Below are 23,310 nucleotides of genomic sequence, written 5' to 3'. Positions count from 1 at the left end.
AATAATAGGAAACTAGTTTGCATCTTGACATTCAAAATCCTGGTCCTGATTCTGAATTTTAAAGAGGACATGGGGATGGTGTATATTTTCATATCGTTCCCTTTCCCTTTTCTTGGTGGTGGTTGTGACTGGGGTTGCAGATGTACTTGGCTGTGGTGCTCACCGGGGAGTCCACACTTCAGTGCCAGCATTTGTGGGGTTTACGTTCTTAGTTGTGGTTCTTAGGCACCTTCTGGAAGTTGTACTCCCTCACTAGGATAGGGCACTCTTGTTTCTGGTACTCCCTGGGGCGGCCAGCACACATTAGTTGTGATGCTGACATCTTTTTTTTTGTTTGTTTCTTTTTGTTTTTGTTTTTGGGCCACACCCAGCATTGCTCAGGGGTTGTCTGCTCAGAAATAGCTCCTGGCAGGCACGGGGGACCATATGGGACACCGGGATTCGAACCAACCACCTTTGGTCCTGGATCGGCTGCTTGCAAGGCAAACACCGCTGTGCTATCTCTCCAGGCCCGATGCTGACATCTTAAGGGTGCCAGAAATTATGCACCATTGCATTGCTGGGGGCAGGGTGAAGATCCCGGGTTACCCAAGGCCACAAGAGCCATATGAGCATGTGAGCAGCAGGAGTCAAACTTGCAGCTGCATGTTTGCAGAGCATGTGTTGTTGCCACTCTGCCATCCCCAGGCCCTGTGCATTCTAATTTTCATGTTCTTTGTTTTCGTTAATTCTACTACCGGAAATTAATTAGCTTTTTGGGGAAGGGTTGGATACAGGGACCAGTTCTGACAGTATAACGCTGGGGATGGAACTTGGTCATGTACATTAAAGACATGTGCTTCATTCACTTCTTGAGCAACTTTTCAACCTCCTATAATTATGTTTTTTTGTTATTGCTTTTGGGCCATCACCAGTTTTGGATGCTCAGGGCTCTTACTTCTAGCTCTGTTCAGAGATCACTCCTGGTGGGGGCCACTTGTGGTGCCTGGTATTAAACTCAGGTTTGCCATATGCAGTGCAAGCACCCTACCTACCGTACTCCAGCCCCGTCTCATAATTAACTCTCTAATTGTATGAATTTAACTTCAGAGTTCCTTTGGGAACGACTTCCCAGACTTCAGTCCTCACTGCTTGTCTTTGTAAACTTAGCCCTGTTCTTTATGTATGTATGTGAATTGGAGTGAATCAGGTGGCAGGGTTTTGTAGAACCTGTTTCAGATAAAAGATCGTTCCTTTCTGTTCCCATAGGATGTTGTGAAGGTTGGTGCAGTTGATGCAGATAAACATCAGTCACTGGGAGGTCAATACGGTGTTCAGGGATTCCCCACCATCAAGATTTTTGGGGCCAACAAAAACAGACCAGAAGACTACCAAGGTAACGCCCTATTTCTTGACTACTCCGTTCTTCTGGTTAGAAATTTAATTTGAGCAAGTAGGTAGAAAGAGAGCGTTCTGGTTACTTGCCAGCCCTGTACTCGGCAATATTCTCGGCCACTTAGTGCTTGAATTTTCTCATTTCTGAAATAAGATTGTGTGATTCCTACCTCTTCTGGGGAAGCTGGAGGATGTGTTGTGCAGGTAAAGGGCTTTTGTTACTATTTATACTAGTATGGACACAGGTTCTTAGCTTTGCTGGGACAGTAAGGCTCTGCGTATCCCTCTTTCTCGGTTGCAGTGTTGAATAAAGATTTGCAGATGTTTCTGTTCTTCTCTTTCCTGTAGAAAAGGGATCTGACCATCTTCACAATGTGTGTTACACTGCCAGGGGTTGGAGGGTGGTATGCATATGGCTGGAATGATCCAGAACGGCTGTAGCAGCCGCAGTTGCAAATTGGAGGCTCTTGTTTATTTGCTTAAAGAAGGTAGATTTCTAGGGACAGGAAAGGGGTGTGCTGACTTTTTTAAGGCAGTAAACCATATAGTTTGAGAACCTCTGATCTGACATCATAATGTGGACAAAGAAGGCCTGTCATTTGAAAACCAGTTTAATTTGTCTGTTCATGTACCTGTGGAGTATTTTGCCCATGAATCCTTAGGCCTTGTATACTACCGTATTTTCCGGCGTATAAGATGACTTTTGAAACTAAAAAAAAGTCAACTGAAAATCAGGGGTCATCTTATACGCCGAGTATATCCCGAAAAAAATTTTGATGTGCTGCTAAACGTCTGGATATTACCACGAAACAAATTTTCCAACTCGATCCTACACCAATCACTGCAAGGCTGCTCGGACCACCTCTCTAACTCAGCCAATCCAAGCAGGCTTTTGATGCATGCAAATTAGACAGTTTTCTGTACCCGAATCTACACTGTAAAAAGCCTGGCCAGAGTCAGAGAGGAAGTCTAAAATTAGGGAGTCGTCTTATACACCGGAAAATATGGTAAGTATTTGCACTGCTGAGTTTTAATCTCCTGAAGTATTATAGTAAATTAACACCACAAATTTTCTTGGTGTTTTCGTTTGCTTGTTTTCTGGGCTGTACCCAACTGTTCTCAGGGCTTATTTCTGCCTCTGATGAAGGATCACTGCTAGTGGAGATTGGGGTTACCATATGAAGTGCCAGGGACATCCTCTATACTATCTTTCTGACCCAGTTTTCTCTGTTTGTAGATAAGTAAATGTGAGTATTTGTTATAAGTTACTGAAGCAACTAAAGGGAGAATTCTGGCTTTAGGCTCCACGGCAAAGTGTTGTTTTAGTCATCTGTCACTTAAGATTTCACAGACAGGGCCCGGAGAGATAGCACAGTGGTGTTTGCCTTGCAAGCAGCCGATCCAGGACCTAAGGCATCCCTTATGGTCCCCCGTGCCTGCCAGGAGCTATTTCTGAGCAGACAGCCAGGAGTAACCCCTGAGCACCACCGGGTGTGACCCCAAAACCAATAAATAAGTAAATAAATAAATAAATAAATAAAAAGATTTCACAGACATTATGTTTAATATAATTGGAATTACTAGGTCAAACCATTTTTTGGTTCTAAGGAAAAAGATTGGCGATAATAGTGTAATACTTTGGTTTTTTAAGTTTAAAACTTTATTAATAGAATGCTTTCGTGGATCATTTAATAAAGTTGTGGAGGTATTGGGGGGAATGTATACCTGGTGCTTGGGAGTCTCTCCTACTGGTGCTCTGTGGACTGTGCTGTGCCAGGGATTATTAAGCCAGAGGATTTTATGTATATTCTCCAACCCTTTGAGCTATCTCCTGGTCCCTGGTAAGATTTTGGTTTCTTTTTAACAGAGAAAAGATGTTGTGCAATGTACTGGAGAGATACTACTGCAGGCGGTAAATGCTCATTAGTAGATGACATGTGTAGGTGAAGAGAAAATTGTTCATGCTAATAACCTAATCTGAAGTAGAGGGATTAATTGGTTTTCCAAGTGTAGGTAAAGTGCGCTGCAAAGTGCTTTCTGGATTGAAATCACCTTTTCCCCCAGTACCTGTGCTGTCTATAGTGTCTGTTAGAAACATGAAAGCTAACAAGCTCTTTCCCTAGTAGGGAAAGTAGGCGGCGCAGGATGCCCATTCACCTGCTTCCCTTCCTCTGTCTTCCTGTAGGTGGCAGAACGAGCGAGGCCATAGTCGACGCAGCGCTCTCCACTCTGCGCCAGCTCGTCAAGGATCGCCTTTCAGGCCGGAGTGGTGGAAAGCAAGTAAGTTCCATGATGTCCCATCCTAGTGTGTCTCATTTTAAAGCTTGAATGCAAACTCCTTAGAGAAGATGTACTAATTTTTTTTCTTTATACCTTAAACTGGTGAATTTTCAATAAAATATAGAAAGGAGAGTAACTTGATGGGGTATATGTTTTGCATGTTGGGCTCTGGTACATATATATATATATATAGTGTGTGTGTGTGTGTGTGTGTGTGTGTGTGTGTGTGTGTGTGTGTATATATATTTTTTTTTTAAATAAAAAATAGGCTGGAGCAATAGCACAGTGAGTAGGATGTTTGTCTTGCACGCAGCCAACCCAAACTTGATCCCCGGCATCCCACTTAGTCCCCCGAGCCTGCCAGGAGTGATGTGAGTTGGAACTGCAGAGGGAGAAAAAAAACTTTGTCCTATGGCTTACTTCCAAAATGCAGGATCACCCCAAGAGTAGTTCCTTCCCAAGAATCTGTGGTGAGCAGGGGTGAGGATGGATCTTTCTGGTCTTCTATGGCGGTTTAGCTCAAGCCTGTGGCTAATTTTTCATAAGGAAGAAGATGATAAGGGATTGGTGTCTTAGAGACTCTTGATGTTTGTATAAAAAGGTTGTAAGTTCTTTTGGGGATAAAATGGCCCTCACTCTTTAGCACTAGCTTTTTACTGATTTAGGGCTTACACAGAGGGCCTCTGATTTTTACTCTTTTTTTTTTTTTTGTTTTGTTTTTTGTTTTTTTTTTTGTTTTTGGGCCACACCCTGTGACGCTCAGGGGTTACTTCTGGCTATGCGCTCAGAAGTTGCTCCTGGCTTCTTGGGGGACCATATGGGACACCGGGGGATCGAACCACGGTCCCTCCTAGGCTAGCGCAGGCAAGGCAGGCACCTTACCTCCATCGCCACCGCCCGGCCCCTGATTTTTACTCTTATTTCAAATATTTGACAAGCCTAGACAATAGAACCAGATTCATTTTTGTGCTAGTGTTTTAGAGAAAATTCTTCAAATAATAAAAAGGGTTGATTTTTATTTTTTGCCTTCTTGAACAGTCAAGGTTTTATGAAAAGGTGTTAACTGTAGTTTTGTATAGACACTGGGATGACAGAAAAAAAATAAATCATCCTTATACTTTGAAGTTTTGGCAACCAAGAGTGAGAGGGGAAATATTGGAGGGAAAACTAGCAATATTTGCCTCTCAGAAGTAAACTTGTAAACAATAAAGAGACTGTTTTGCTCAAAAAAAAAAAAAAAAGAAAGAAACCTAGAATTTAACTATCAGTAGGGTATTGAAAATTAGTCCCCAGATCCTTTGCCTTCTGTTTGATTGCTCTTATAAAAACTAGCAAGAGACTGCTAAAAAGAAGCCAAGTGCTTTGTTTGAGCCAGGACTAGAACCCAGCTCTTAAAACTGCAAGTCAGTTGCATTCCTTTAAACCATATCCTTGACTTTCTATGGATTCTTTTTTATTTTTCCAGCCACACCCTTTTGATGCTCAGGAGTTACTCCTGGTTAAGCGCTCAGAAATTGCCATTGGACACCAAGGGATCGAACCGTGGTCCTTCTTTGGCTAGCACTTGCAAGGCAGACACCTTACCTCTAGCGCCACCTCACCGGCCCCTTTCTATGGATTCTTAAAACAAACCAAGATACCCCTGGAAGAAACTAACTTGAATCTGAATTAGAAGTGTTACAAGTAGGAATGTGTGACAAGTACAGTGGTAGAGCTTTTGCCTTGCAAGCAGCTGACCAGAGAGGTATCCCATATGGTCCCCCAACCTGCCAGGGGCAATTTCTGAGAGCAGAGCTAAGAGTAATCCCTGAGTACTGCCAGGTGTGGCCTCCAAAAAAATAAATAATTAATTTCTTTTTTTTTTTTTTTTTTAAAGAAAAAAAGAAGTGTTACAGGAGGAGAGCTAATATAGCAGGGAAGGTGCTTGTTTTGCAATTAACCCAGGTTTGATCTCTGGCACCCTACATGGTCCCTGAGCACCACAGGGACTGATCTCTTAACTACTGCTGAGTGTGGCCCTTTAAAAACAAACAATAAAGGAAGTCTTAGAAACCATAAAACGGGCCGGAGATATAGCAGAGTGGCGTTTGCCTTGCAAGCAGCAGATCCAGGACCAAAGGTGGTTGGTTTGAATCCCGATGTCCCATATGGTCCCCCGTGCCTGCCAGGAGCTGTTTCTGAGCAGACAGCCAGGAGTGACCCCTGAGCACTGCCGGGTGTGGCCCAAAAACCAAAAAAAAAAAGAAAAAAAAAAAAGAAACCATAAAACTTTGAGCCATGTTGTGGTTTCTCTTAATAAAAATATTGATAAGATTTGGGCTATAGCTCAAAGGGGGTAGAACCTTACATGTGTGAGATCTGAGTTTTGTTCCTAGCGAAAAAAAAAAAAAAAACATTGTAGCTGGGATAGGGAGTTTGCCTTGCATGCAGCCAACCTGAATACACTCCCAATCCCTGGCATCCCATATTATAGTTCCCCAACCCTGCCAGGAGTAAGTACTGACTACCACAAGATATGGTCCCAAACAAACAAACAAAAAATAGTGGTAATATGGTTCAGATTATGCGGTATTACCCACTATGAAATTGATTTTGCTTGAAACAAATCTCAAGTGCTTTATTAAGATAGAAAAGCAGTTGTGGGCCCGGAGAGATAGCACAGCGGTGTTTGCCTTGCAAGCAGCCGATCCAGGACCAAAGGTGGTTGGTTCGAATCCCGGTGTCCCATATGGTCCCCCGTGCCTGCCAGGAGCTATTTCTGAGCAGATAGCCAGGAGTAACCCCTGAGCACTGCCGGGTGTGGCCCAAAAACCAAAAAAAAAAGAAAGAAAAAAAAAAAAAAAGAAAAGCAGTTGTGTATAGATAGCATCAAAATTATGTTCTTTGGCCGTTACAGATTAATTTTGAATTTTATAAATTACAGAGTAGAAGTGAAAGCACAAGTAAGAAAGATGTGATTGAGCTAACAGATGACAGTTTTGATAAGAATGTCCTTGACAGTGAAGACGTTTGGATGGTTGAATTTTATGCTCCTTGGTGTGGACACTGCAAAAAGTAAGTTTTTCCCAACTATAAGTCACTAAAACATTCACTAGATTGTTTTATTATGATCTTTCGCTTACACCTTGCCTCTGGCAACCACCCATTGGTTCTGCTCAGGAATTTGGGTTTTTTATTTAGTTTCCTCATATAAGAGAATTAGTTCAGGGCCGGGCGGTGGCGCTAAAGGTAAGGTACCTGCCTTGCCTGCGCTGGCCTTGGACGGACCGAGGTTCGATCCCCCGGTGTCCCATATGGTCCCCCAAGCCAGGAGCAACTTCTGAGCGCATAGCCAGGAGTAACCCCTGAGCGTTACTGGGTGTGGCCCAAAAACCAAAAAAAAAAAAAAAAAAAAAAAAAAAGAGAATTAGTTCATCTCACATTTAAAAAAAAAAAGCTGATCTAGGTCCTTTGCTCAAGGTCTTTATGGAAGTTCTGACTCGAAATATATGTTAGACACAGGCAGTAGTGCCAGAAATTTTCTGCCTGTGTTTTCAAAGGCTAATGGGGAGCTAGCAAAGCAGATTTGTGGGGAATAACAGACGACTGGCAAACCAATAAGAAAGATGCCATCATTTCTTAACTACACTCAAGTGGTTTTCAAGTTCAGTTTCTCTGTAGTAACAAATATTATCTTGTAGCCTAGAGCCTGAATGGGCTGCTGCAGCCTCCGAGGTAAAAGAGCAAACAAAAGGAAAAGTGAAGCTTGCTGCTGTGGATGCTACAGCCAATCAGCTTCTGACCTCTCGATATGGGGTGAGTTTGTTCAGAAGCCAAGGCAACAACTTTGTAAAATGCAACTGAAAGCTCTTAAACTCCAGATCTCTTGGTTTTTTATTTTTCTGTTATCTTCACTGTCCTGTGTTCTATGTGTGTATGCAACTTTTTCAAGTTTTCATAAGTTGTTCCCTAGAGCCAAGACATTAATATTAATTATTTCTCCAGGGTTTGAATAAGATTAGCTAAGCCCCACAATGAGAATGGTAAAACCCCTGATTAACAGACCTGTGTGTCCCTTAGATATTGGTACTGGCTGGGGATAGCTTGATACATGGAATTAAGATGGTTTAAGAACACCTAAAGACTTTATTTCTTACTAAATGTTAATTTGATTTTGCAAAACAGATTAAGGGATTTCCTACAATCAAGATATTTCAGAAAGGCGAGTCTCCCACGGATTATGATGGGGGCCGGACCAGATCTGATATTGTTTCGAGGGCCATGGATTTATTTTCTGATAACGCTCCACCTCCTGAGCTGCTTGAGGTAAGCCACACACAGTGGTGCTGCCAAGGAAAACCTTCCCATTCCCACTTTGAGGTGTTATGGGGATAAAGGCTCTCTTTATCTTCTCAAATGAGTTTCTTTCTTTTTAGAATACTTCTTTCAATGTATTTTTGCGCTTTCAAAATGGGCAAAATTAGTATGATAAATTGCAACTTATTGTAACTTTGAATATTAAAATAATCATACTTGGTTGGGGTGGTACAAGTGGTACAAGTGGTAGGGCATTTGCTTTGCATGCACTAACCTAGGACAGACCAAGGTTCCATTCCTTGGCATCCCATATGGTCCCCCAAGCCAGGAGCAATTTCTGAGCGCATAGCCAGGAGTAACTTGGCATCACCAAGTGTGGCCCAAAAAGCAAAAATAAGTAAATACATAAAATAAAATAATCATACTTTAAGTATCCTTGAGCTGCTTAAAATAGAGTGGTTCCAGGGTCAAACAGATAGTATTGCAGGTAGTTTGCTTTTGCATGTGTCTGACCCGAATTTTATCTGGCATTCCATATAGTCCCAAAAAGCCCACCAGGAGTAATCCCTGAGTTCAGATCCAGGAGTAAGCCCTAAGCACCACTCAGTGTGGTGGGGTTCAAAGACCCTCACACTCAAATCGAATGAATCCAGTCATTAATGTGTCCTTATACATACATACATTTCTATAGATTTTGATTATTCTTAGATGAGTCTTGGAAATAGTCTATATTCCATTATATGTGTAGAAACTGAGGCACAGAGCCTGGAAATATAAAAATATAAACATGCCTATAAATGGGGCCGGGCGGTGGCGCTAGAGGTAAGGTGCCTGCCTTGCCTGCGCTAGCCTAGGACGGACCGAGGTTCGATCCCCCGGCGTCCCATATGGTCCCCCAAGCCAGGAGCGACTTCTGAGCGCATAGCCAGGAGTAACCCCTGAGCGTTACCGGGTGTGGCCCAAAAAACCAAAAAAAAAAAAAAAAAAAAAAAAAAAAAAAACATGTCTATAAATCTGTGCGGATGTCAGCCAGGCACACATAGATGCCTCTGCCTTACTACCACCACAGTGGGTGAGATTATGGTTATGGAAATAAATCACAAGAATCTCCTAGAGAGCATTATATTGTGGTTGGTATATAGGAAAGTCATTGGGGAGAATGAAAGTGGTGGGGCCAGAGAGATAGCAGGGAGGTAAAGCGTTTGCCTTGCATGCAGAAGGACAATGATTCAAATCCAGGCATCCCATATGGTCTGTCCCCTGAGCCTACCAGGAGTGATTTCTGAGCTTAGAACCAGGAGTAAACCCCTGAGCACTGCCAGGTGTGACCCCCCCCAAAAAAAAAAAAAAAAAAAAGAATGAAAGTGGTGATGCTCAGGGTTTGTTTCCCAATGCATTTCTGAGTTTTGTTTAAGGGTAGTTTGGTTTGGGGCCACTTTGCACTTTGAGCAGTGCCTGCAGACAGTGCACATTTGCTCCAGCTCTTTGAGCCATCTCCTTGTTTTTGGCTTCTCTGTGATCCGGCATTCCCACACTCCCCAGATCATCAATGAAGACATTGCCAAGACGACGTGTGAGGACCATCAGCTGTGTGTTGTGGCAGTGCTGCCCCATATTCTCGACACAGGTATGGTCAATGTGCACAGGCTCGCTTACCTTTCATCTCTGACAATGCTTTCTAAATAGATTCATGTTATCAGCTCCTTTATTTTCGCTAAAAATATTTTTTGTCTGTTCAAATCAGGAGCTGTAGGTAGAAATTCTTACCTGGATGTTCTTCTGAAATTGGCAGACAAATACAAAAAGAAGATGTGGGGGTAAGTTACTGAACTTGCTGTCTGTATCTTAGGATTCTGCCAAGTGTCTGATTTCCTCTTTTTTAAGGGCCATTCCTGTGTTCACACAAAGATAGCCTAGGATGAAAAGTAGTGTATGTCTCATCTACAACACCCTTATTGGTACAACCGCATATTTTGTTTTGGGGCCACACCCGGCAGTGTTCAGGGATTACTCCTGGCTATCTGCTCAGAAATAGCTCTTGGCAGGCACGATGGACCATGTGGGACACTGGGATTCAAACCAATCACCTTAGGTCCTGGGTTGGCTGCTTGCAAGGCAAACGCCATTGTGCTATCTCTCCAGCCCCGTATTTTTTTTCTTAATAGGAATTGCATTTTAATAGGTAATTGGGTTTCCAGGCTAGTAAAAAAAATAAACCAACCTCCCCCTTCCTTTTTTTGTTTTTTTGGGGTTTGTTTTTTGGTGGGATATAGGAGAGCAGTGCCACATCTGGTGATGCTCAGGATTTACTCCTGGCTCTTCACTCAGAGATCACTAATGGCAGATATTAGGGAATCATATGGGATCCTGGGGATTGAACCCAGGTCAGCTGTGTATCCTACTTGCCCCCAAATAGCTCAAACCTTTATTTAGTGACAGCTGAATTCTAATACCTTAAAATCTACGTAGATAAACCAGAGGAATTTCTTTTTTTTTTTTTTTTTTTTTGGTTTTTGGGACACACCCGGCGTTGCTCAGGGGTTACTCCTGGCTGTCTGCTCAGAAATAGCTCCTGGCAGGCACGGGGGACCATATGGGATACCGGGATTCGAACCAACCACCTTTGGTCCTAGGTCAGCTGCTTGCAAAGCAAACGCCGCTGTGCTACCTCTCCGGGCCCGGAATTTCATTTTTTTAAGTCAAAATTTTACCTCTCCTTCCTCTTTCTTTGCTTCTCTCCTTCCTTAAACTGTTGCTTCCCTCATACTCCTGATGCCTGCGCCTTCTCCGGTTGTGCAGCAGTATTCATTTTATGTGCCCATGGAAGGGCTCCTTCTGAAGTCCTTAACTCTGCACCACTTAACATTTGATTAAGGAAATTTGGTTAAACATTTATATGTTCATTGAATGGTGACATCTTACCCAAGCTTTTAAGACGTTAGACTTTTTAAAGAGCATACATAGGGCTGGAGATATAACTCAGAAAGCTAAGGTACTTTCTTTACATGTGGGAGTCCTGTATTTAATTCCCAGTACTGAGCACTAGGATGGTGGCCCCAAACAAAACATAAAACAGCCTTAAGAGCATACGTATTGGGGCTGGAGAGATAGCATGGAGGTAAGGCGTTTGTTTGCCTTGCAATCAGAAGGTCGCGGTGGTTTGAATCCGCATTCTATATAATCCCCTGAGCCTGCCAGGAATGATTTCTGAGCACTGCCGGTGTGATCCAAAAACCAAAAACCAAAAAAAAAGAGCATCTGTACTATCATCAAATGATGATGAGTAGAATTTTAGGTTTAGAAGGCAGAAAAAAAGAAAAGGAAGGAGAGAGGAGGCAGATTTGGGCCAGAGAGAGCACAGCAGGTAAAGCACTTGCCTATGGCTGACCCAGATATAATCCCCGCTAAACCCAGAGGGCCGGAGAGATAGCACTGCAGTAGGGTGTTTGCCTCACATGCAGCCGATCCAGGACAGACCTGGGTTCGATTCCCAGCATCTCAAGATGTTCCTTGAGCCTGCCAGGAGCGATTTCTGAGCACAGAGCCAGGAGTAATCACTGAGTGCCGCTGGATGTCACCCCCCAACCCCCCCAAAAAAAAGCAATCCCAGAGTATCACCAGGATAGCCTAAGAAAAAATAAAATGAAAATAAGTGAGGTTATGAAGTTTATTTGGGATGAGAACCAACTGTTTCAGTGGTAAACCAATTTCCCTCTGGGAGTTAGGATTTAAGGAACTTAGAAGAACTGCTTAAGACTGCACCAGGGCTGAATAGAAAACTCCAGTGCAATCCCGCATGATCCCTCGAGCATGGCAGCAGCAAGAACTGAGCTGGAAATAATCCCAGAAGCCCAGGGCCGGAGAGATAGCACAGCTGCGTTTGCCTTGCAAGCGGCTGATCCAGGACCTAAGGTGGTTGGTTCAAATCCCGGCATCCCATATGGTCCCCCGTGCCTGCCAGGAGCTGTTTCTGAACAGATAGCCAGGAGTGACCCCTGAGCACCGCCGGGTGTGGACCCAAAACCAAAAAAAAAAAGAAAAAAGCCCAGAAGCCCTTTGGACATCATTTCCCCAGCCCCACATTTTGGATGTGTTACTTTACAAACAACTAATTTTCATTTTTCAACTAATTTTCACCTATCTCATTCCATGCTATATTCGAAGTGTGGTGATCTGCTTTTAATATCTGCTAGGTTGTAATTGACTTAAAAGGGCTGTGTCTGTGCTTTCCTAGGTGGCTCTGGACAGAAGCTGGGGCCCAGGCTGAACTTGAGAATGCACTGGGCATTGGTGGGTTCGGCTACCCGGCCATGGCTGCCATCAACGCACGCAAAATGAAATTTGCTCTTCTTAAAGGATCTTTCAGCGAGCAGGGTATTAATGAGTTTCTCAGGTAATTTATTGGTTCCTTTAGTTCTTGCTTTGTATGATTTTGTTGTGGGTTGTTATTTTTAGTTTTATTTTCTTTGTGTGTGTTTAATTTGAAATTAGGCATAAATAGAACATATATAAAATACAGCGACACGGGCACTGCAGTTTGTGCTCCTTACCACCTGGCAACTTCATTAAATAGATCCTGCTTTCTTCCAGTAAATAAAAATGATAGAGAAGTTTTCAGCTACATAGCAGATTTTTCTATTTATCATCCCAATTTCCTGAGCCTATTGTACATTCTTGGTGATAAAGTCTTTCCCAGGTGACACTGAGGTCACCAGTGGAACACTGGCATCAGTGCGTTTAGTGGCATCATTGTGAATTTGGTGTCACAGAGGACGGTACATTTTTAAAATTAGCTTTTTCAATTATCTTCCTGTGCTTCATGTGTAAAATACTCTCTTCTCTGGGTGCACCCTACAAAGTGAACGATTCCTCCCCTGTTCCACCCATTGAGCTCTTCCTGCTTTCTCATCAAAGTCTCTCAGACACCCCCCCTCCCCCAGTTCCCACCCTCAGGTGCTGTGAACCACTGACTTCAGGCCACACAGTGGTTTCCATTTCTTCTCATTGTCTTTAGGGCCAAGTTCTACAGAACTTCATCTCTAGTTACTACGAGGTAAACAGACATGTTTATCTCTACTTGCTACTGTGGAGCCTGGCTGATGCTCAGCCCTTAATAAATATTTTATGAATGAGTGATACAACTCTTTTTTTTTTTTTCCCTGAATAGTTTCAATTAGGTTGAACCTCCCTGCCCTCTGGGAACTTAACTGATTAATGGGACACAGCATGGAGATACTTAGAAAATTTACTTCATCCCTTTTCAATAGATTCTACTGTTCAAAGCCCTAAAGAAACGTAGGCAAGTGATAAGTAACAGTGAAACTGAGCCTTGGGTGCAGTCATAGGTAATTGTAGGTTCTATCACCGATATTAATAATTTTATTTATGGGGCCCGGAGAGATAGCACAGCGGCGTTTGCCTTGCAAGCAGCCGATCCAGGACCAAAGGTGGTTGGTTCGAATCCCGGTGTCCCATATGGTCCCCCGTGCCTGCCAGGAGCTATTTCTGAGCAGACAGCCAGGAGTAACCCCTGAGCACCGCCGGGTGTGGCCCAAAAACCAAAAAAAAAAAAAAAATTTTATTTATGTTTCTTTTCAAAGTAAAGAGAAAGTGAAGGTAAATGCTTCAGAGAAAAGGCACAGGGAACGACAGCATATGGTAACTGGAGACACAAGTACATTTTTGATTCAGATCACACAGGTCACTAGTTCTCAAGTGTTATGTCTGGGTAATAATAGGAAAGCCTGAGAACTCATCCAATTACCCGTGGAGAAACTGTATGTGGAAAAGAAGCAGAAGGTGTCATTATATTCCTGTTCGTAGCTATGTGTAATCATGTTTCTGAGAAGCATATATATTGTATCCACAGGTGATTGTAGGCACAGCTCCTGGCTTCCCTGAGGGTTGGGTCTAGCTGAGAGCTGGTATACCCACCACCAAAATCCAGACTTAAAACCTCACAGTCTGGCTTTTAGCAAGCCAGAGATAAAAATCCATGACCCCTAGCCCCAGTTACCTCAGGTAGGCAGCAGGGTTTACCTCAGCTGGCCAGGACTGCTTCTATTAAAATATATATATATATATTCAGATATTGTCTGCAAATGTATACAGTCTGTCAACACGTAGAAGTTTAAGAAACAGTGAAGCTAAGTTCATCATTTATAGATGTAGTGCCAATGGTTCAACTATGACCAAGCCAAGACAGTGTTTGTGATCCCTGTATCTGTAGTGGCCAATAATATGAGGTATAAATCCAGAGCAATGAAATGGCTTGAATCTTAGGATCATTTTGTTTGAAAATGAGCAGCAGCAGAAGCCATGTTCATCTGCCTTCTCATGGTTAGGGTGAATATCGTGGAGCAATACTAAAACTAAAACAAGTGGAGTCTTAATGCAGTTCCCTGAGAATTTTGTTCCAATTAAAGGAACTTCACACCCTTCCATTCGAAGGAAGCAGGCTTTGTTTTTAAATAGCAACTCCACCAAATACACAATACAGAGATAGCTCAGCCTTTTCTTGAAGTCTGAAGAGATGAACATTGTGGAATACTGTATTTATGGTCTAGAATAATTAATTATACAGTGGGTAGGGCACTGCCAGGTTGATTCCAGAGCATTGCTGGGTATAGCTTAAAAAAAATATGCCCCCAAATATTGTCATTGAAAAAGCTTTTGTGAGATCTGTTTTTTTAAGATTTTGCTTATCAAATGTCATTGTTGGATTTTCCCATGTTTTAGGTCAGCTTTCAGTTTTTCTGTACTTGGTTTGTATTTTTTGCAAAATATGTTGGCTATTGTTAATACTCATTGAGTAGGGACTAGCTTTATCTGATGCCATTGCAGTAGGCAGGAATCCTTGGTATTGTTGTGCTGGAAGCAATACCATTGATGAGGTCTGTGAGATCTACCTCTGCGTAAATCCAATGGGTAAATCATTGTTGAAGTGTGAGAACTGTGTCTCAGCAATCTTTTGTGACCATGTGCCTGTCTGGGACATTTCCTTCCCAGGGAGCTTTCTTTCGGGCGTGGATCTACAGCTCCTGTGGGCGGCGGTGCTTTCCCATCCATCATCACCAAAGAACCTTGGGATGGCAAGGATGGCGAGGTGAGGACCGAAGCTCTAGGGGTGTGGGTACAACTCTGTCCTTTTCACATACCTGTCCCTCACGGCCCCAGTGAGACCCTAAGTTTCGGCATGATGCCTGGAGTCTCCTAAAGGCCTTTGGAAAAAAACCTCTCCCAACTCTTGATCCTACCTCTCTATTCAAAGGCGATACCTAGAGAGAGTACATGAAGAAGGCATTTGCCTTACCTGCAACCATGTGGGCTGTGACCCTAGCTCAAGCCCCCAAGTACCACATGTGATCCCTGAGATACTGTCAGCAACCATTTCTAATCAGAGTCAGAAATGTGCAACACCAGCTGTGGCCCGAATCTTACCAAATAAAGAAAAATTGGGAGGGAAACAAACAGCTAAATCTTAAATCCAAAATTGTTTCTTGGCATGTAATCTATTTTGTTGTCATTGTTTTGAGGGGAGGGGCCACATCTCGTGGTGTTCGAGAGTCTTCTGGCAGTGCTGTGGGGCCATACAGTGCCAGGGATCAAGCCAAGTTCCCTTCCTTTGAAGCCTATGCTTCAGCTCTGTCTGCACCCCTTTGGTGTTCTTTTTTTGTTTGTTTGTTTTTTCTTTGGTTTTTTTTTTTTGGGGGGGGTTGGTCAGACCTGGCAGCTCTCAGTGGTTACTCCTGGCTCTATGCTCAGAAATCACTACTGGCAGGCTCAGGGGACCATATGGGATGCCGAATGATTCAAATGGTTCGATGATTCGAACCACCATCTTTCTGCATGCAAGGCAAACGCATAGAGCTCTCTCTCCGCGCCCCCCCCCCCTTCTCAGATCACTCAGATCAGTTTTGTTGCTGGTGTTGTTTTCCTCATTATTAGCCCAGGATGGTAAATATTTACTCTGGAACTCATTTACTTTGTTTTTTAAGAAACATAAAATTACAGCCCTGACCTTAACAGTGAAAGTTACGCTTCACTACCTTCTTCAAAAGGACAATTAAGTTAGCCGTCACCTTTACTGTTTGTTTGGTGGGGTTAATGCTGAGATTGAAACCAGGTCTGCAGCATACAACACATGTGTTGCCTCCTGCTGAGCTCTCTTCCTGGCCCTGCTGTCACTTTTAAAGATGGTCAGTTGGATTTCCTTTACCATTCTCAGCTGTTCCATGTCTATAACAGACAAAGTTAAAAGCAGGAACTGGGCTGAGAAGACCTAGTTTTCTGTGGGTCCACGTCCCTCTAGAAATTCCCGTGCTTCTGCAAAGAGGTAGTTGACTGGCAGCGACAAGACCCTGCAGAACTGAAACACTGGCTTTTGTTTTCCAGTTTCCCGTGGAAGATGACATCGACCTCAGCGACGTGGAGCTGGATGACTTAGAGAAGGACGAGTTGTGAGACACGGCATGGAGTCAGTTTTCTTTTCTTGGGAGCTTATTTTTTAGCAGTGAAGGAACAGTCTTAAAGAAAGATGAATCTACCAGTGGCCTTTTTAACCGAGGAGTAGCACTTGATTGGTCATTTGAAAAACACTGCAACAGTGAACTTTTGCATCTCAAGAAAACATTGAAAAATTCTATGAATTGTTGTAACCAGTGCATTGGGTCATATTCTGTCAAGTAATATTTTCAAGAAAACTGATGGGCTAGTGAAACACTTCCCTCCCTCTGCTGCTTGGATGGTCTTAGCGATTGTTTCTTACATGTTGTTGTTTTTTTTTTTTTATGTGATTCTTTCATTTGAATATTAATGGATTTTTTCCATGAAAGAATAAAACAATATTTTGGACAATGCCAATTAAGTGTCCACATCATAAACTACAGGGTCCAGTGTTTAGCAAGTAAGTTGATAGTTTGATGTCTTTCCTCTATATGAATTTGTGATTCAAACAGTACTCAATGCTTATCACACACACACATGTCCTCTAAGTTCTCTCAATGTGAAATGTAAAAGAAACCGATAGATAAATGTCGAAGAACTATCTCTTAAGCAGCATTTCATGCCCAGTATTTTGTCTTTCTATTGGTGGCGACTAAGGGGGAAGGTTATTGGTTATCAGCACAAAGATTTTGTGTTACTGCTAAGTCCTCATCAAATGTCCATTAAGATGTAAACTCAAAAAAAAAAAAAAGAGCAAAAACAAACAAACAAAAAAAAAGATGTAAACTCAAACAGAATACTAATTTATAGCAGCCCCGTTTATGCAAAAAATTCAAAATGAAGCGTTGAGTTATGTTAGAATAAGACGTGAAGAGACAGTTCAAAGGAGTAAGGGCCTTTTATTGTAACTTACAAAAAATAAATACTATGGTAACATCTGTAACTAAATTTTGTGAGCCATTTCTCTAAAACTCTAAATTCTGTAGGACAGTTCATAGTCATCTGTTCTCTAGCTGTGGGAAAGAAGCTTCCGGTACTTTGCATGAATATGAAAGCTCTGATTTCAGTTCGTCCTTCTAGTCCAGAAGATGAAGGTCAATGTGAAAGTAGACGTAAGGAAAATAGTCTTGATTGTTGAGTTGCAATCCAGGAATCTCCACAGATGCCTACAAGAGAAGACAGGTAATGCTCTCAGAGACTGAGTAAATTCCCTGTGCTTTAACTTCTCCAAGCTCTTGCTAGCCCCTTATTTCTGCCCTCATACAACAGCATTCCTATCCCCATGCACAACTTCTTAGTTCCCCCTTGTTGGTCAGGAAAGGTAAACGTTCAGCATGATATGGTAAATACTATCTTGGGAAAGGCTGTCCCTTGTAGAAAGGATGGGGCAGTAGAAGGCCAGGGTTTCTGGATTCTATACATACATCCAAGATGCTTGCGGCTGCAACTTCATCCAGATGTTTGAAGACGGAGTTCAGAACCTCTCGGAGGCGCTTAGTAGAGGATTTTTTGTGAGGCTGGAGGAGCACAGCCTGGAAATTCACTGGGAGGCCATACCTTCACAGATAGATGAGATGTATCAATATGTGCCCCAAATGTAAGGAAAAGATTCATATAAGTGAAAAGTTTCCACCAATATAGTTCAAGAAATCAAACTGTTAACTTGAGAACTGGCTCAAGTCAGTAGTGAGACAATTCAAGATCTTCCTGGAGAGAAAATTTAAAACACTGCTGTCCTACTTCTGATCAATGTCGTTTTGACATCTTGTTAAAAGTCACCCTAAGCCATGTACATAATAAATAGGTATAATTTAGGACATGTGGAAGTTCCAACACCAGGGCCAAAGATGTAGTTCTTACAGAATGTTTGCCTTGCACTTGTAAGCCTGGGTTCAGCCCTGCATCATCAAAAAAGGGAAAAAATGGTCCAACGCTATGATTATCTGTCTGAAACCCTGCTGAGTTGATTTTTCTTCACCTCTTATAGCAGACAGTGATCTGATTTTTCATGCTTATCAATTTATTTCACTGAGCCTTTTTGAATGGACTTTAAAAAGATTTTAAATGAGCTCTGTGTGCCAAGTACATTTAAAATGAATTGTTGAAGCTGGAGGGTTAGCATAACAGGTAGAGTGTTTGCCTTGCACACGACCGACCCAGATTTGATCCCCAACATCCCCTATGGTTCCCTGAGCCAACCCAGAGTGATTTCTGAGCATAGAGCCAGGAGTAACCCGAAGGCCTTTAGAAACAAAAAGATTGCTGGCAGCTTCATGGTACAACAAAACATTGAGTGCCATATTTTGAAATGGTACACAAGAATTGTGACCACTAAAATTATTTTTTAATATACTATCAGCAAGAAAATACTCTGTTCACTACTTCTCACCTGTTCCTTCATGCTCCTCAGGCTAGAAATGTGAAAAGGCCTTGGGATAATCATCTTTCTACTTGCCTGACCGACATGCATGCAGAGTCTTCATTCTTAGTGACAAGACCTCTTCATACCACTTATTATCTTCCTCTAGTTTTGGGGCCACACCTGGCGGTGCTCAGATGCTCCTGGCTCTGCACTCAGTAATCACTCCTGGCAGGCTCAGGGGACTATGGGATGCCGGGAATCAAACTCAGGTCTGCCACATACAAAGCAAATACCTTACCTATTAAAGTATAAACCCAGCCCCCAGATACTGCTTCATTTTTATTTCCTAACCAATGTCTATACATTACCTCCTGCTCTTAAAATGTGCCCAGTGCTCATTTCTGGCTGCTAATGAAGCAATGTGCTCTAAGATACTGAAATCTATTTGCTCTATAGAAGACTACGAATACTGATGAGAGAACTTTCCTGATGCTTTCAGGAAACAGGAGTCAGACCTACCTTGTGTGACCCAGAGTCAGACCTACCTTGTGTGACCCAGGAATGGGACTAGCCTGCTGGATCCCCATTTGGGATCCCACCAGATCGTTTGCTCCTGAGATGCAATGCCCAAGTGCCAGTGGTAGTGGTACAAGACTAGACCAGGGGAAAATGTAGCCCAAGTGTTCACAGCTTTTTTTTCTCTGTTACATCTTTGTTTTGTTTGGGGGGCCATACCAGTGGTGCTCAGGGCTTACTCATGACTTTATACTCAGGGATGACTACTGGCAAGGCTCCGGGAACCATATGGGGTGCTGGGCATCAAATCAGTCAATGTGCAAGGCAAGCACCTTTAGCCATGTTCTCACGCTAGCCCTCTGTTTTGTGGCATCTTTAGTCATTGAGGTTCTGTGTTGGTTGCCCAGGGGAACCTGAGGAGACAATTGTCAAACCTTTCTGCAGTGGCAAAGCCCCACCCCCGACCCAGTGATCTAACAATCTAATCACACTTTCCACCTAATAGTTTTCTTCCCACTTATCTCAATGAGACACAGGCTGGCATTGTAAGTATTTTGCATTTGCCACATCATCCTGCTGTGTGTGTATGTGTGTGTATCAGAACTGAGAATCCCGTAGCTACCCCACCTCTTTCTACAAGGCATCAGCCTTTCCCTCCCACTGCCAACCTCCCCCACTTCTTTTAGCCTGCTGCTCTGTTTAAAATCAAAACTCTCAAGTTTTGATTTTAAACAAAACAGAATACAGCAGGGTAAAGGTGCTTGCCTTGTATGCTGTTGACCAAGCTCAATCTTTGGCACTGTAATATGGTGAGCACAGCCGAGTACGTTTCCCCAAATAATCAAGACTTAAGGGCACCCCCCAAAAAAGGGGGGTTAGAGAGATGACACAGCAGGTAGGCCATTTGCCTTGCATGCGCCGACTCAGGTTTGATCCCCAGCTTCCCATATGGTCCCCCAAGCCTGCCAGGAGCGATTTCTGAGGACAGAGCCAGGAGTAACCCCTGAGTGCCTCCGGGTATGTCCCTAAAACCAAAACAAAAAAAGTTGAGGGGCTGGAAACATAGCTTAGAGATACAGTGCACACAGGAGATATGGTTGGGAATCCCTGAACCCAAAAAAAAAAAAAAAAAGAATAGCTTCAATTCCTACTCATTCCAAATTTAAGAGTGGCAGGACATTGTCACCTAGCCATCTTTTGAGCTACTGCACTCTAACCTCTCCCACCATGACCTTGTGGCCCATCCCAGGGACCTCTGCAACTTTAGCTTTCCACTCAGTTATTGGCCACTCCTCTGCACCTTCATGGCACCTGTCAGCAGGAAAGATGATGGTGCGTGGAACTGAGAACCTCCAATTCTAGAAGCAGGTTGTACACCTTATGTGACCAGAGCATTCCATTAGCTTGAGAAAAACTCAACCCAATGCCAATTTGTGCTATGACAGTCCTCCAAGGAGGAACAGGAGTATGTCAGGACCAGCTCTAATCTGTGTCTAGACAAAACCAAATACAAGTGGAGGAAGAATTGGAGGCAGAGAAGCAAGATGGAGCCAGGTGAGCTGTTGGGTGCTAACTAAGGGGGAGGAGGGGAACAATGACAGGAGGGAGATAGGAAAGGGCAGGCAGTCCAAACTGGCCCCCACTGAGGTTTGGAGCCCAGGACTGGAAAGCAAGGGGAGACCACTGGCATCATAAATGAGGACGTTGAGGGTTTAGGTAACACCTAAGTCAAGCAGACTTAGTTGGAAATGATTGGCAAGGCTGCTGGCTGGCCAAATCTTCAGGCTGCTCTCAGAGCAACAGTGGCAGAGCCAGGGTGACTAGCACAGAGGCTTCTAGAGCTGCAGGAGCTAGCAGGTTATGGGCAATCCAAACTGGAGACGACTGTGGAAGGGTGGAGCCAGCACTAGCATTTGTGACAGCAGAAAAATGGGCTTCAAAAATGAAATCCATGCTAGAGGGATAGTACAGCAGGTAAAAATGAAATCCTGGGGCCAGAGAGATAGTAGATGCAGATTTAATACTCGTTACCCATATGGTCCCCTGAGCACCACCTGGAGTGACTCTTGAGTGCAGAGCCCGAAGTAAGTCTTGAGCACCACCAACACCCCCCCCCAAAAAAAAAAAAAAAAGATGCTGGACTGGAGAAATAGCTCAAGTTCTATTTCTAAGACTGCATGGCTCCCCAAGCACTGGTCAGTTATTTCTTGGGGCTCCCTGCAGTACTGGGCCTGATCACTTGCATCATCATATTCAGACTGAATATTGCTAGGAGTATCCCAGGGCTTTAAGCAATGCAAGGAGGCACAGGGTTGTTTTTTTTTCCTTTGATTCATTTTTCATAAAAAAAAATTTTCAGGGGCTAGGGCCTGAGTGATAGATAGCACAGTGGGTAGAGTGGTTGCCTTGCACATGGCCAGCCTGAGTTTGTTTTTGTTTTTGTTTTTGGGCCACACCAACGTTGCTCAGGGATTACTCCTGGCTGTCTGCTCAGAAATAGCTCCTGGCAGGCACGGGGGACCATATGGGACACCGGGATTCGAACCAACCACCTTTGGTCCTGGATCGGCTGCTCACAAGGCAAACACCGCTGTGCTATCTCTCCGGGCCCACCAACCTGAGTTTGATCCCCAGCATCTCATATGGTCACCTAAACCTATGTGGAGCCAGAAGTAACCCCTGAGGGCCACCATGTGCGGCCTAAAAACAAAGACAAACAATTTAGGGGTGGGGAGATAGTGTCACAGGGCATGTGTCTTGGAGATGCCCAACCTGGGGCTCCCAGTGCCACCTTGTCTCAGAGCATCATCAGATGCTAGAAGACTCTGAGCACTGCCAGGTGCAACCTGGCTTCCCTGGCACCAAAGGGCTGAGTGGCAATGCCATATCCTGAGGGTCTATGCTGAACCAACAGCCTAGCTGACTTAAAAAAATTTTTTTCGGGCCCGGAGAGATAGCACAGTGGTGTTTGCCTTGCAAGCAGCCAATCCAGGACCAAAGGTGGTTGGTTCGAATCCCGATGTCCCATATGGTCCCCCGTGCCTGCCAGGAGCTAAGCTATTTCTGAGCAGACAGCCAGGAGTAACCCCTGAGCACCGCTGGGTGTGGCCCAAAAACCAAAAATAAATAAATAAATAAATAAATAAATAATTTTTTTTTCATTGGAGTCCATGGGCCTCCTGAGCCTCCAATTTTTTTTTTTTTATTTTGGTTTCTGGGTCACACCCAGCAGCACTCAGGGGTTACTCCAGGCTCTACACTCAGAAATTGCCCCTGGAAGATTAGGGGGATTGTATGGGATGCCATGATTAGAACCACCATCCTTCTGCATGTAAGGCAAACGCCTTACCTCCATGCTATCCGGCCCAGCCAAAAATTTTATTTTAAAAATCTATTACAATCATGTGCTGACTCATGCAGTGGCCTGGTGTGGAGATCACAGCTGAGTCTCAGTATCTGAGCTCAGCTAGTTTCCACAATTACAATAACCCCATTTTGCTCTGGTTCTCAAAAAATAAAAGCAAAACCAGTTAGTCATTGTGAGAGTGCGCTTTGATCTGGGTTTTATCTATCTATCTATTTATTTTTGGGGTCACACCTGGTGGCACTTAGGCTACTCCTGGCTAAGTGCTCAGAAATCGCCCCTGGCTGGCTCGGGGGACCATATGGGATGCCAGGATTTCAACCACCTTCTGTCCTGGATTGGCTGCATGCAGGCAAACATCATAGCGCTGTGCTATCTCTCCGGCCCCTGGGTTTTATTTTTATATGTCTACTTTGAAGATTGGGACTCAAGGGGCAAGGACTGAGTCAAGGCTGGCACTCTAAAGGTCACAGGGCCCGAAGAATAAAGCAGATGATGCTTGCCCCTAGGCTGGCAGAAGGGGAAGGAACATGGGCCAAGAGGACCATGGGGGAGAGGGTTTGTGGACCCAGGAAACGTTTTCAGCACCCAGAGGGAGAGGATGGGGTCAGGCCTAGAGAGGCTGGAGGGGTGGAGCAAAAATTAGGAGCTCAGGCACCCCCCTAGCCGGCCC

General features: G+C 43.7%; 2 protein-coding genes across 3 annotated transcripts in view; one reads left to right on the top strand and one right to left on the bottom strand.

The window, feature by feature from the left end:
- Window positions 1–16,812, top strand: part of PDIA6 (protein disulfide isomerase family A member 6) — a 31,325-nt gene extending 14,513 nt beyond the window's left edge. The window contains exons 4-13 of the mRNA XM_049784529.1: window positions 1,249–1,375; window positions 3,560–3,654; window positions 6,578–6,708; window positions 7,335–7,449; window positions 7,819–7,959; window positions 9,493–9,577; window positions 9,695–9,767; window positions 12,185–12,343; window positions 14,959–15,055; window positions 16,345–16,812. Coding sequence (XP_049640486.1) covers window positions 1,249–1,375; window positions 3,560–3,654; window positions 6,578–6,708; window positions 7,335–7,449; window positions 7,819–7,959; window positions 9,493–9,577; window positions 9,695–9,767; window positions 12,185–12,343; window positions 14,959–15,055; window positions 16,345–16,413 — 1,092 coding nt within the window. The 3' untranslated portion in view covers window positions 16,414–16,812. The remainder of the gene's footprint in view (window positions 1–1,248; window positions 1,376–3,559; window positions 3,655–6,577; window positions 6,709–7,334; window positions 7,450–7,818; window positions 7,960–9,492; window positions 9,578–9,694; window positions 9,768–12,184; window positions 12,344–14,958; window positions 15,056–16,344) is intronic.
- A 659-nt stretch (window positions 16,813–17,471) lies between these two features.
- ATP6V1C2 (ATPase H+ transporting V1 subunit C2) overlaps window positions 17,472–23,310 on the bottom strand; it is a 71,868-nt gene continuing 66,029 nt past the window's right edge. For both annotated transcript variants that reach the window (XM_049784531.1, XM_049784532.1), the window contains 2 exons: window positions 17,820–17,952; window positions 17,472–17,561 (listed from right to left, as the gene is read on the bottom strand). In XM_049784531.1, coding sequence (XP_049640488.1) covers window positions 17,472–17,561; window positions 17,820–17,952 — 223 coding nt within the window. The remainder of the gene's footprint in view (window positions 17,562–17,819; window positions 17,953–23,310) is intronic.

Source organism: Suncus etruscus, chromosome 12 (assembly GCF_024139225.1).
Source record: "Suncus etruscus isolate mSunEtr1 chromosome 12, mSunEtr1.pri.cur, whole genome shotgun sequence".
In the NCBI taxonomy this organism is placed as follows: Eukaryota; Metazoa; Chordata; class Mammalia; order Eulipotyphla; family Soricidae; genus Suncus; species Suncus etruscus.
This window is presented reverse-complemented; position numbering and strand designations above follow the sequence as displayed.